This window comes from Hibiscus syriacus, unplaced genomic scaffold (genome assembly GCF_006381635.1).
Source record: "Hibiscus syriacus cultivar Baekdansim isolate YM2019G1 unplaced genomic scaffold, ASM638163v2 tig00111847_pilon, whole genome shotgun sequence".
Lineage (NCBI taxonomy): Eukaryota > Viridiplantae > Streptophyta > Magnoliopsida > Malvales > Malvaceae > Hibiscus > Hibiscus syriacus.
The window spans coordinates 2,747,501-2,762,321 of record NW_024063200.1 but is presented as its reverse complement, the minus strand read 5'-3'; the positions used below and the strand labels follow the sequence as shown (position 1 = coordinate 2,762,321).

Below are 14,821 nucleotides of genomic sequence, written 5' to 3'. Positions count from 1 at the left end.
CTTTATTTGGATAACTACAACTTTAGTGTCTAAATTACTCAAGTAATATTTGAAGACATCACCATGATCAGATAGAGAGGTGATCAAAGTTTTTCATATAATTACTTATATATGTATCTTAATCGATTAATGTGTAAATTCATAGAAAGTTATTTTTAAATATAATTTATTCTTACAAATTACACTAAAAACAAGAGTAGTTTATATAAATGATTCTATTATTAAATAAATATGAATTTAAATGACAATCAGTTGGACTAATGAGATGAGGTACTAAATTCTTTAAGTATGATTGAGGGTTTGAAACTTGACGTCATGTCACACTAGAGTGTCAAGAGTATAAGATGTCTTTTGTCTTTCATAGAAAGCTCTTTTCATAATTTGCTGCTTAAAATCATGTCACAAATTTATATATTCTAAAAAAAACTAAATTTCAAAATAATGATTTTAGACACAATTACTTTTACTAAGAAAATAGAGAACAAGAACCGTCGAAGAGTTTTCCGAAGCCACCGGAGAATCATATCCCGACCTTCTTAATATACATCGAACACGAATACTCCGAGAAAAATAGAGCCAAAGCAACATCGTTCCTGGTATTTTGGAAGGGAGACCACCTCAAAAAGAGCCGACCAATGTGAACTATGAAAGGCCAATTAAGGTTTTATCATCAGCAGAAATCACCATATGCTAACCTAAATGCCTATAACTTTCAAAAGATGTCAAAAATGAAGGATTTGTTTCGAGACTTACATGCGAAAAATTGGAGCGGGAATTACCGAGCTTGCAACGTCTTGTCTTCTATGATTTGGGAATAGAAATCCCAATGTGGATCAGTCTCTGTGATGGCCGGTTGCCCGAATGGATTTTGCTCGATGAACTGCTGAACATTTTCTGCTTCAGCCAACCGTTCAAGATATTTCCGAAGATCTCCTTCAGGTGCTGTTGCATACATTATTTAACAATGAAAATTGCAATAAAAGGACGCAAGGAAAATAAGCCGGAGGAGGAATTAGGTACACTACAGATGACCTTCAATGCAAACCCAAATGGTAAGATCTGTAACATGAACCAATATCATTTGCATAAGAAATTATCCATAAAACTGTTGGCTTTTGTCATTGTTTTTCATTTTTATCCCCCCACCCACCCACACACACGCGCTCTGCTTAAATATTAGAGTATATCCAAATACCAAAACATAACTAAACCATCACTAGGGATATTTACAGAGTACAGGCAAACGAAACTTGGTTATATATGTACAGAAGAAAAGGTCAGCTGAGACTGAGTTATGGTTATGCTTGAAAAATCACATGACTGGCAGTGCAATTACACTGTTACATATAGTGAACGCAGCCTCACAACACAGTAATACATGCAAATACAAAGGCCGACTACATAATTTCAGAGTTCCTCGAACAGGGAGAAGGCATTTTTTACCCAACAAGTTTATGGTTTCAATAAAGGTAAGGGTAGGATCTACAGAACCTATTTAAAAAGATCCATTTTTGCTTTTTCTATACCGTGAAAAGACCAAAAAGGTAAGATCAATAATATACCCCCTTTGAAGGCTTAGATACTGTATCATGGTCAATCTGTTTGTGTACCTGTAATTCCCTAAAACATGTTAGTTCATGTCTCACCTAATGAACAATCTGCAGCATCCATGTATTGGTAAGGATCTGGAAATACAGCAGTATTTGCCTACCAATGAAAAGATTGAAAGCATTAGAGCATCATTTGAATTTCAACAATCTGAAAAGTGTTAAATAAGCCATAAGCAAATAGAGGAAACTAGTTAAAAGCTCACAGGATTTCGCAAAGCCTTATAAGGAGAATCATCCAACAAAAGCGTGTTTGATTCATCATACTCTCCCTTCTTCCATGGAAGGTTAGGTAATTGCCTATCCCATAATTTTCTAAGTTCCTTCAAAACTAACGGTTTATCCTCATTCTCGAGGGTTTTGAATTTTGTAATTGTACACAGGTTTCGGCCCTGCATTAAACCCATATCATGAGATGAATAAATCATACACAGCACTTAACCCATTGGTGTACTTACAAAAGAGAGAAGCAGCTTTCAATTGATCAAACCTCTACAAAAGATGATAGAGGTTACAAGAATATTAACATCGCATAGGATAGGCTATAAGGTCCATTTCTCAGGCAGAACCTTTAATGGAAAGGTAGCTGAAAACTATTCCAGCATATGCTTGTATAACAGCAGACATTGCATTTGAAATACATATCAAGTTCTTAGCAGACTTTCGGTCCACCCTAATGTCAACCCTTTAAGTTTGTTCTTGCAAGATAGATGGATGTATTCCATTTATATTGTTAATATAAAGTTACAAAAGCTAGATAACTTATTATTGCAGCTAAAAACAAGAATAATAGCATACCATGGGAAATTCCAGACAGTAGAATCTAACAGTTTCACGACTAATTTGCCTAGAAAAAGGATTTTAATTAGTTTGTAATTGTAGTAACGGAGCGGTCATCTAGGGGATGAATTAACAGTAAAAGGACCACCTTACTTGATTAACTAATCATGCAAGTATAGCTCATTGATTGAAGTCATATATACAATGAAAAATCAAGAAGGAAATGATATAGTCACTAATTAGCTAACCAAACCTTTGACAATTATCTCATTTATTAGGAATAGTTAAATACCACAGGGATTGCTACTTACATAACAGAAAACCAGTTCACGTCTCCGTTTTTTGTCCATAAGAAGATCAAGCACCCCAAGCACATTTTTACTGCAACAACAATAATAGCAACATGGTAAAGGCGTAATGTCATTCACGAAGGAATGTTACGCTCTATGGTGCACTTATCTAACTTAACAATACTCAGAGAAAAAACACAGTAAACAATGGAAGACAATTCTCAAGCAAAGGCAGGAGCATACTGAACTCTTGATGACCAGATTCCAACGCTAAATGTCCTAAAGCAAAAGTTGAGAAAATCATCATAAAATGTCTCCTGAATACTGTAAACAAGAAAGGTGGCCCCAGTCAAAGTTAGATTAATTGAAGGCAAACAGAAATTTCAGATAAAATTATTTACCACATATTACCTCCTTTCCCATTTACTCTAGCATGTGGCTTGATTTTACATGGTATTTGAACAACATCTACAAGAATTCCATTCAAGTCAAGAACAAGAAGCTTTTCTTGGGACGGCTAATGCAATTTCTTTGAAATGAATGTCCAACATTCGTGAGAAATTGTTCTCTCTAGCTTTAGCTGTTAGTGTGGCATCATCTTTTGCGACAGCCAAGTTCGAAGGAGAAACATTAGCTGTTAGTGTATCATGGTATTTTGCAACAGCCAAGTTCAAGGGAGAAGGGATTACTTCTTCCATCTTAGTTCCTATCTCAACATCTGTTTGGTCTCCATCCTTCCACAACTTCTTTGAATTCTTTCTTTTTCTTCCTTTCGGGTCAGATTCAGTGCCTGTGCTGTTGCCCAATGCTACCTCTGAAACCTTAGCTATTCGTGTAACATCGTCTGTTGTGACAGCCAAGATCGAAGGAGAAACATTAGCTGTTAGTGTATCATGGTCTTTTGCAACAGCCAAGTTCAAGGGAGAAGGGATAACTTCTTCCATCTTAGTTCCTATCTCGACATCTGTTTGGTCTCCATCCTTGCACAACTTCTTCGACTTCTTTCTTTTTCTTCCTTTCGGATCAGATTCAGTGCCTGTGCTCTTGCCCAATGCTACCTCTGAAACCTTAGCTATTAGTGTAACATCGTCTGTTGTGACAGCCAAGTCCAATGGAGAAGGAATAACTTCTTCCATCTTGGTTTCTATCTCAACATCCTTTTGGTATTCATCCTTGCACAAAGACCCCTTTTGTTTTTTTCTTTTACTTCCTTTGAGATCAGATTCAGTGCCTGTTCTGTTGCCTAGTGCTACCTCCGAAACCTTAGCTGTTAGTGCAACATCATCTTTTGCAACAATCAAGTTGAAGGGAACAACTTCCTCCTCATTGGTTTTAATCTCCACATCCTTTCGGTCTTCATCTTTGCACAAAGACCCCTTTGAATTCTTTCGTTTCTTTCTTTTTCTTTCTTTGAGATCAGATTCAGTGCATGTGCTGTTGCCCAATGCTACCTCCAAACTTGTACAGGCATAATTTGCCGAACCGGTACTTCATTGATCCATTTCTGAACCAGTTGTAAGTTCCTTCTCTAAATGGTCAACTGAAGTCTGTATATGTTCCAAACCCATCACTCAAGAGATTGGAAGACTTTTTCTTTTTGTTGTGATGGGTTTTTTTCCTTTTTCCCTATCTCAAAGGTTTCCCTATCTCCATCAACATGGGAATTTTGAGTTTTCACCATACCAATACTTGCAGTTACTGGTGAATCACTTTGCTTATCAGTTATCAAAGAATCCATCAAATCATTTTCATTAATGGGTTCAGGACAGATATTGTTATTTCAGCTTCATTATTATCCTTTCCATTGCTCTTTGAGCTAATATCATCATTATCCGTACAACTAAGCCTTGTCTTCTTTCCTTTTCCCTTCTTTTTCCTTTCCGAATATTCATTCAATTGAGCCCCTGCTAATTCTGACCGTAAACCAACATTAATTTTGGATTCCAAATGTGAATCATTGCCTTATTTGATCTATCAAGAATTTCCTTCCTTATCATTCAATTCTAATATAGATTTCCCGTTCAAGTTGCCAAATTCCCCAAAAATACCCACCTTTTTCTTCTTCTTCCTCTTTTGTTTCGTTTCTGAATGAGCCGACTCTAAACTACAATTTTCCAGAATCCTAAACCTGAACTTCCCCTTTCTTCTTCTTCTTCAATCAGGATCTAGACTAACTCGTTTTGGACATCAAATGAGAATCACTTACCTTCTCTACATCTATCAAAGATTTTTCAGATATGGCATTCAAGTTCTCCAATTCCCCAGATTTAGCCATCTTATTCTTTCGTTTCGTTTCTGAAAGAGCCGATTGTTCATCCAATGGACTCTCCGGAGTCCGTACACCTTCGCTTTGCTTTTCAGCATTAGAGGAACTCCCTTTCCTCTTTTTCTTCCGACGCGAACCACTCGATTGCTCTGGTCCTAAATCAGCATCTTCCCTTAACGAATCTGTTCCTAAACAAGTTTGCTTCTGCGCATTTACGCTTTTAGCATCCAGTTTCATCCTCTGTTTCTTCTTCTGAGAACGACTGGACTTAGCATCAGAAACCGATGACTCTGTAACATTCGCCATTCTTTTACAATCTAGGGATTTTCAAAAAGCTAACGAGGGGGGGGGGGAGTTTTGAAGACGAGCCTCCAAATGTTTAGCAGCAGAAACTTGCAGTGTAGGGTTTTTCCCACTAACTAAAAAAGAATACAAAGCCCAGCCTAACAACACTTTTAAGAATTGGTCTACTAATTCAACATCCATTTACTTACCTACAAGGCTTCCGTTGCACGCTTTCTAGGTTTTTTTTTGGGATAAATTACATTATTCATCATTTTTATTTAAATTTTGTATGTTTTATAGTAAAATTAAAAATTAATAATATTTTATTATTTACATTTTTATTTAATTAAAATATTGTCACTGGAGACTAATTGTTATTATACTTTTAATGAATTGTTGATATAATTTATATAAAATTAAAAAGAATAAATTATATAAATGATCACTAATATTTGAAGAAGTTTTTATTTTTTCACAGAAATTTCAAAAGTAGCAAATTGACCGATAACACATCAAAAGCTTTCTATATATAAAAAAAAACCCTACTAGTACTACCACTATATTCACATGAACTACCCTTCATGCAGCACCAACCCAAAGGTCGCACGACAAAATTGTTGTCTTGTTCGACGTCTACCACAATAAACGATACACACTTCATCTTGGAAACCTCAAGGCCTTTATAAAGTGCCTAACCATGGCAACTAGAGTCGTCTCAGGTACATAATTTAAAAAACAGTGATGGGTAGATCCATAGCAAGTTGTTGGAGAGAACTAAGCGACAAGAACAATTGGGAAGGTTTCCTTCAACCTTTAGATCCTGATTTTTGCAGTTTTATCATTCATTAGGATCAAAGAAGTCTATCCATGAAAGACATCTTCAATGAAAAAGAAGAAAGAATCAAACACCATGAAGAATAGTTCTTCTCCAAGGCTTTTCTTGTAAAAGGAAACCCATATGAGAATGGCATTAATCGATTCTTTATGTCGGTATAAGAGGTTTGGTTCTCATGGTTCGAATATGTAACAGTGACTATTGATGAGGAAAGCGTGCCTTCAATCGGAGGGACGTTTTGATCGCTTAGAGATAAACTATGACAACTTGGGAATCAATGATTGCTTCATAAAACAAACATATAATTCAGATATTTCTTACTGTCAAGGGACACGATGCTAAACTGCATTGGGGCTTCCACTCTCTCTATAGGTGAACGTTGAGTTGTGAATATATGCCTGTGGTGGGTGTTTGAAAAAAAAATAGAAATTAGAAAAAAGTTTATGTTTTAATGACTAATTTGTTACTTTTGAAACATCATGGAAAAACTAAAACATATTTATATTAGTGATGATTTGTATAATTTATTTTTTTAATTTTATATTCATTGTGTCACATACACAACTCGTTAAAGGTCTAACGACATTTAATCTTAAGTGATCATGTCTTATGGGATTTTTTTTTATTTCAATGGAAAAAGTGTACAAAATTTAAACGAAAATAATTAATTACTTTCTTTATTTTCTTTTTATAGGCGATAAAGTGTGCCATTTTTTAAATGGTATTAATATATTGAATAAAATTAAATAAAGATAAATAATAATATTATTAAATTTTAAATATATAAATGAATGAGATTAATTTTAGATTAAATTGTTTCCTCGTGGTGCTTGACAACGACCGATTTTTTCTTCTAATGAAGATAATAAAATAAGATACTGAGAAAAAATTAAGGGATATAACATCCCAAGATAAAAACGTATAATTTAACAGGCAAACGACTTTTAGGCCTAAATAATTATGCAATTTATTGTACATGCATTTTAGGGTTGGTAAACCCTAAATTAATGTTTAGAATATATACACATTGGTATTTCGTATTATTGAATTCTTTATTTATTTGCTATAAATTGGTTGCATTTAAGGATGTAAATGGAACCTAATTAATTTGCTCCAAAATGATGATTCTTTCATAGGTTGATGCTCTATTGTTTTCATAATTAATTTGTCTTTTTTAGGCTTACTACCATTTTAGTGTTTAAATTATATCTAAAATACGATTTGGTGTCTAAAGAATTTTTTTTGTTAATAAAAGGTGTTTAACATTTTCTCCGTTATACTTTTAGATGTTTACCGCTATATTTTTTTAAAACTTTTAGGTGTCAATATTATATATATTTTTTAAAAAATTTATGTGTCTACCGTTATATTTTTAATTTTTTAATAATAAAAATGTTTCTAGAAAAAAGAAAAAGATCAAAAAAAATTCAATCATTGCGTCGTCCCTCTCATTCCCATCCCCCACTGCCGACGACAAAGGGTCACTACCGGTTAGATTTTGTTCAGAGTAGGACGAAGAACTCAAAGATGACAGTCATGTAATGTACGGACAATTGTGGCAGTCAAAATTGTTGGAAAACAATAATGAAAAACCTAAAAATCCGACAACCTTCGCGACGTTTTTCACGACGATCAACACAGTTTCACGGTAGGTGGGGACTGAGTTATGGTCGCGCAACTAGTCGTTCTAATGGTGTCAATAGTGACAGTCACAGACCGATGGTCGATCGACAACGAAAGATGTAAAATTTAGGGGTTTTCATTTTTTTAATTATAATATTGAGTTTTTTAAATAAAATAATTTTTAAAATTTTATATACGTTACACGTGTTAGATAATGGCCTAATTTAACAGGTGTTACAATCTAGACACCAAAAATATAATATTGGAAACATTAGACACCTATTGTTAGTAAAAAATTCTTTGAGCACTAATTTATTTTTGAGGTATAATTTAAGCATTAAAAAGTATATAAGCATGTTTTTTTTATAATTATGGATAAATGCAAAGCAATATCTATTTAAGGATTCCTAACTGTCGACACCGTTTTCCGCCCGAGCGGGGAAAAAACTTAGAATGACATGGGATTTTCTTTTGAAAAGGTTTCGAAATGTTTTGGAATCGCCATCGACTTTTTTGAGTTAGGTAGGTCGGATATCTAAAATTTTCTTTTAAAAGTGTCTTTAAGAAAACATCATTTTAAAAGATAAATTAGTCTGCATGTAACCAGGGATTCATTCTTTTTTAAAATAAAAGGGGTTTAGAGATCGATTACGTATAGGGAAAGATAAGTACCCCCACAACGCCCAAAATTGGTACCCATCGATTATAATTGTCTCTAATGTAAATCTAAGAATTAGAATAAATTTAAATTATGATCCTATTTTCCCAATTCAGCATACAATTTTATTTAACGGGAAATTCTACAGAGGAATAGAAAATATTCTAATATTTTCAATCGAAGAGAAGATAATCCCTAAAATATTTTAGGAAGAATATTTCTCTGTCCAACTGAAATAAAAAGAATATAATAATTATCTCAAGAACTCAATTAAAATAATGTGATTCAACCAAAATGAATAAAATTAAAGTAGGCAAATTCACAAATTTAGGCTTTTCTAATAAAATATTATTTATTTTAAAATATCAGAATATGACATCTAGTACTTTAAGACCGTCCCTTCTTAATATTTTAAAATAAATAAATACTACCCTTAATCAAATTATGAAATCGATTAAGTTATGCTTATGAAGCTTTCATACATATTGAATATTTAGATTTATATGCAAACAATTTACATGGAAAAAGTTATAAATTAAAATACTAATTAGAAATAAATAAATAAAAATTAAAGCAAAGATAAAAATTAAATGCTTCAATGATGGAAATAAATTTGACTAAATTGACAAGTGCATACTTTAAAGTATAAATATTATGTTAAATAAGCAAACAAAATATAATTACTAAAATGACATTACAAAAATTAAAGTGCTAAAGAAAATAAAGTACCTAAGTTACAAAACATAAATTGTACATTCACAGAATTATAAATATTAAATATAAAACATATGTATCACTTAAAATACATATTACATTTTACAAGCAAAATATAACGTATAATACATTACACCACAACTATGGACTAAAATAGAATATTACAAATTATAGTAGCCAAATCAAAAATAAAAAAATGACTAAATGAATAATTATAAATACTACATCCACATCATAATAACATAAGAAACAAAATCCCAACATGGCTAAAATGAATAAACATAAAAACAGTGACTAAATTCAAAAATTATTAAAATTAATATACATATATAAATAAATAACAAAGCTAATGACCAGAGTGCAAAAGAAATTAAAATATGATGAGCTTAAAGATGATTTTACCCTGATAGTGACCAAAACGTAAAACATGTTGAAACTGGAGGATCTGGACTGCGATTTGACCTTGACACACAAAGCAAAAATAAGCTAGAATATGGGGACCTGGTGAGTGATTTACCCATTTTTCATACAAACAAAATATTAACCCCATGTTTACGTGAACTAGGAAGAAGCTTTCCAAAGCTTCCATAAGCGCTTCGGCCGCCGCTCACCGGTCCTCACACGTTGGAAACCGGGCCAGTGATCATCATAAACTAACCGATGACCTCACCACAACGGAGGAGGCGGCCGGACCCCTTTTCCTCCTAACCTCATTCTTTCTCCTCCTAACCTCATTCTTTCTCCTTTTTTCTCCTCCCCATCCGGTGGCCAAGAGGGCTCAAAATCGAGCCTCAACGAAGGCCACCACCAACTGACGTCTCATGACTGTGAGATGGCCTCTCTCTCGCACGTCGGCCACCACTCAACAATGGCCAATCTTATGCAACACGAGAACCCCCAAAAAATAAGCAAAAACCAAGAACAAAAAGCAAAAAACATTAAACCAAAAGAAAGTCAGAGAGAACCTCTTTTTTCCATATTTTTCGGGGAAAAGCCTTCCTTTTACAAGGTTGGTTGGGGTATTAATAACCCCACCACTGTAATATTATAATATTTTTTTACTTAATAAAATAAAATGAAAAAATGGTGTTTACAGCTGCCCTTCTTTGCTCATTAATGTGGAAAGGAACAAATCAAAGATAGTAAGAACCCATTTTTATCTGGCCTAAACTGCTAAAATCTTGAGCTCCAATTTCTTCTGATCGGATGAGTTCTTCTCATTATGAACTCTTTGTGGGGATGTCAATCCACTATCTTCTGTGATGGAATCACCAAGGTTGAACAAGTTTTTCTCATTATGAACTTCTTCTCCCACATCGGATGAATTCTTCTCATTATGAACTCTCCACTAGAAATGTTGATCCACCTTCTTCTATGATGATTGAGCCAAGGTGATACTGATCCAACTCCTTATGTGAGGGAGTAGCGAAATGATTAGGTTGTTCTAACTCCTTATGTGATAGACGAGAAAAAGTCGATGATGTTCCAACTCCTTATGCGATGGAAAACAAGCTAAGGTTGAACAAGTTCTTCTCATTAACTCTTCTCCCTCATCGGATGAGTTCTTCTCATTATGAACTCTCCACTGAAAATGTTGATCCCTCGAGTGGTGTTGCTGATTCAACTCCATATGTGATGAATCGAGCTAAGGTTGAACAAGTTCTTCTCATTATGAACTTCTTCTCCCTCATCGGATGAGTTCTCATTATGAACTCTCCACTGGAAATGGTGATCCCTCAAGTAAGGTATTGCTGATTCAACTCCATATGTGATGAATCGAGCTAAGGTTGAACAAGTTCTTCTCATTATGAACTTCTTCTCTCTCAACGGATGAGTTCTTTCATTATGAAATCTCCACTGGAAATGTTGACTAATTTACCTTTCTTTGAAGAGTTTTAAACTTGCAAAAAATATCATGTGTTAGTGATAATTGTGTTTGAAGTACCCGAAGGTATTGACCCAAAGGTCCTCAAATTTTATTGAGATCCATGTCTTTCAATGGTGAAAATATGGATTATTCTGCTGAAGTCGTGAAATGAAATCTTTATTGGCTCTTTGAATTCCTTAATGTAGCAAATTGCTGAGTTTTTGTCTTGTTGGGCCCATCTTGGAAACGACATTGTTCATTCACATTGAAGTGACATGGAAAAGTCAAGTCGGAAGAAATACATAATGAAAATGCTTCTAGGGAAATTCTTAAGAAAGACCATGCGACATCCCATAAAAACGGTCCTAAGGACTCAAACAATTCTCTAGAGAAATAATCCTAAGAAGGACAAAATAAATTTTCAAAATAGATTTTACAGGCCTCCTCATGAGAGGGAAATCAAAATTTACCATGTGTATGAAATGATGAATGTATGATGCAAAGATGAAAATTCATGTAAATGTAGGTTTTCTTGATCTGTTGGAATTGGTTGCAGAGAAGTTCATTGCTAGAGCATTCTTCATTATTTTCTTAGTTTGGTTGTCTTCTTTACATGTCGTACCTACATGTATTCTTGTGAATCTTGACTTGTGAATGGGTGCATCTTGCCCCAGTAAAAAAATTCTTTTGATAAATTTAGCTTATTCAAAAAAGTTTCATTTACAGTTATCAAGAAACCTCTAAAATTAGGCTTATATTATTCAAAAATTAAAAAACATCAAGAAACCCCTGAAAATCAGGCTTAGTTTCTAAAATCTTTCGTTTTCATTTGTCATCAAGGAACCCCTAAAATTAGGCTTAGCTTCCTTTAAAAATCTTTGGAGATAATCATCAAGAAACCCCTGAAAATCAAGCTTAGTTACTAAAAACTCATTTGAAAACATCCTGCACGAAAGTCTTATGGATGGCCGAAGGACTTAAGCTGATTCGAGGTGTTGTGAATTGAGCAATAGGAAATGTTGAAACATCCTGCCTGAAGGTCTTATGGATGGCCCGAAGGACTTATCATCTTGCTCGAAAGACTTATAGATGACCGAAGGATTTAAGCATCATGCTCGAAAGACTTACTGATGGCCCAAAGGACTTACTCATCAAGAAACGCTTGAAAATCAAGCCTAGTTTCTTAAAAACTTTCGTTTACAGTTATCATCAAACCCCTAAAAATTAGGCTTAGTTTCTTTAATATTCATTTGAAAACATCAAGAAACCCCTAAAAATTAGGCTTGATTTCTTAAAATTCATTTGAAACAATAAGAAACTCCTGAAAATCAAGCTTAGCTTCTTTCAAATTCATTTGAAAATGTCAAGAAAACCCCTAAAATTAGGCTTAATTTCTTTGAAAGTTCTTTTAAAAATCATCAAGAAACTTCTGAAAATCAGACTTAGTTTCTTTAAACTCATTTAAAAAATCGTCAAGAAACTTCTGAAAATTAGAATTAGTTATTTAAAAACTCATTAGCTGGGTAACATGCCCCACTTCAAAAATGATGATTGTTCTGTGTATCGAGTCCCTCAATTCTTGAGGTTCTGCCACTCTTAATGTAATTCCTTTTATTGAGGCTTGAATTCTGATTTTTCTTTTCTTTCTCTCATTTCCATGGGAAATCTGTAAGAAGTATGTATGTATGATGTATGTATGTAGTATGTAGTATGTATGTATGTATGTATGTATGTATGTATGTATTATGTAGTATGTATGTATGTATGTATGTATGGATGTATGTATGTGTATGTATGTATGTATGTATGTATGTATGTATGTATGTATGTATGTTGTATGTATGTATGTATGTGTATGTATGTATGTATGTATGTATGTATGTATGTTGTATGTGGTATGTATGTATGTATGTATGTATGTAGTATGTATGTATGTATGTATGTAGTATGTATGTATGTATGTATGATGTATGTATGTATGTATGTAGTATGTATGTATGTATGTTGTATGTATGTATGTATGTATGTTGTATGTATGTATGTATGTATGTATGAGTATGTATGTATGTATGTATGTATGTATGTATGTATGTATGTATGTATGTATGTATGTATGTATGTTATGTATGTATGTATGTATGTTGTATGTATGTATGATGTATGTATGTATGTAGTATGTATGTATGTAGGTATTATGTATGTATGTATGTGTATGTATGTATGTATGTATGTATGTATGTAGTATGTATGTATGTATATATGTATGTATATGTACGTATGTACGTATAATAAGTATGTATGTGTATGTATGTATGTATGATGTATGTATGTATGTATGTATGTATGTATGTATGTATGTCTGTATGTATGATGTAGTATGTATGTATGTATGTATGTGTATGTATGTATGTATGTATGTATGTGTATGTATGTTGTATGTATGTATGTATGTATGTTGTATGTATGTATGTATGTATGTATGTATGTATGTATGTATGTATGTATGTGTATGTATGTATGTATGTATGTATGATATGTATGTATGTATGTATGTATGTATGTAGTATGTAGTGTATGTAGTATGTATGTATGTATGTGTATGTACGTATGTATGTATGTATGTATGTATATGTATGTATGTAGTATGTACGATGTATGTATGTACGTGTACGTATATGTATACGTATGTATGTATGTATGTACGTATGTATGTTGTATGATGTATGTATGTATGTATGTATGTATGTATGTATGTATGTATGTATGTATGTGTATGTATGTATGTATGTTGTATGTATGTAGGTGTATGTATGTATGTATGTATGTATGTATGTATGTATGTATGTATGTATGTATGTATGTATGTATGTATGTATGTATGTATGTGTATGTATGTATGTATGTATGTATGTATGTATGTATGTATGTATGTATGTATGTATGTATGTCTGTATGTATGTATGTATGTATGTATGTATGTATGTAGTATGTATGTATGTATGTATGTATGTATGTATGTTGTATGTATGTCTGTATGTATGTATGTATGTATGTATGTATGTATGTATGTATGTATGTATGTGATGTATGTATGATGTATGTATGATGTATGTATGTATGTATGTAGTATGTATGTATGTATGTATGTATGATGTATGTATGTATGTAGTATGTATGTATGTTGTATGTATGTATGTATGTATGTATGTATGTATGTAGTATGTATGTACGTATGTACGTATGTACGTATGTATGTATGTAGTTGTATGTACGTATGTATGTATGTAGAGTATGTATGTACGTATGTACGTATGTACGTATGTCGTATGTACGTAGTACGTGTACGTATGTACGTATGTACGTATGTACGTATGTACGTCTGTACGTATGTACGTATGTACGTATGTACGTATGTACGTATGTACGTAGGTACGTATGTACGTATGTACGTATGTACGTATGTACGTATGTATGTATGTACGTATGTACGTATGTACGTAGGTACGTATGTACGTATGTATATATGTATGTATGTATGTATGTATGTATGTATGTATGTATGTATGTATGTATGTATGTATGTATGTATGTATATAGTATGTATATATGTATGTATGTACGTATGTACGTAGTACGTATGTACGTATGTATGTAGTTGTAGTATGTACGATGTAGTATGTATGTATGTATGTATGTATGTATGATGTATGTATGTAGTATGTATGTATGTATGTATGTATGTATGATGTATGTATGTATGTATGTATGTATGTATGTATGTAGGTATGTATGTATGTATGTATGTGTAGTATGTATGTATGTATATATGTATATGTATATATGTATGTATGATGTATGTATGTATGTATGTATGTATGTATGTATGCACTTATGTA

At 32.9% G+C, this 14,821-nt stretch overlaps 1 protein-coding gene across 2 annotated transcripts; it reads right to left on the bottom strand.

Moving 5' to 3' along the window:
• Positions 1-440: 440 nt before the first annotated feature.
• On the bottom strand, positions 441-3,536 carry LOC120172257. 2 transcript variants are annotated; one of them, XM_039179761.1, is made up of 7 exons: positions 3,089-3,536; positions 2,921-3,001; positions 2,699-2,768; positions 1,814-1,999; positions 1,647-1,707; positions 754-942; positions 441-642 (listed from the first exon to the last, which is right to left on the bottom strand). In XM_039179761.1, exons 3-6 carry the CDS (start codon positions 2,735-2,737, stop codon positions 776-778), a joined length of 453 nt encoding a protein of 150 aa, XP_039035692.1. In that variant the 5' UTR covers positions 2,738-2,768; positions 2,921-3,001; positions 3,089-3,536; the 3' UTR covers positions 441-642; positions 754-775. The 2 variants fall into 2 exon arrangements, with proteins under 2 accessions (XP_039035692.1, XP_039035691.1); XM_039179760.1 differs by having other exon boundaries at positions 443-617.
• Positions 3,537-14,821: the final 11,285 nt, after the last annotated feature.

Bases quoted from the DNA above. Each gene is read 5' to 3' on its own strand.
- LOC120172257 (XM_039179761.1), bottom strand. From the start codon at position 2,737: ATGGACAAAAAACGGAGACGTGAACTGGTTTTCTGTTAT. The intron at 2,000-2,698 runs GTAAGTAGCAAT...GGTTTAATGCAG, and splicing joins GTGAACTGGTTTTCTGTTAT to GGCCGAAACCTGTGTACAAT. The intron at 943-1,646 runs GTGAGACATGAA...TGTATGCAACAG, and splicing joins TGCTGCAGATTGTTCATTAG to CACCTGAAGGAGATCTTCGG.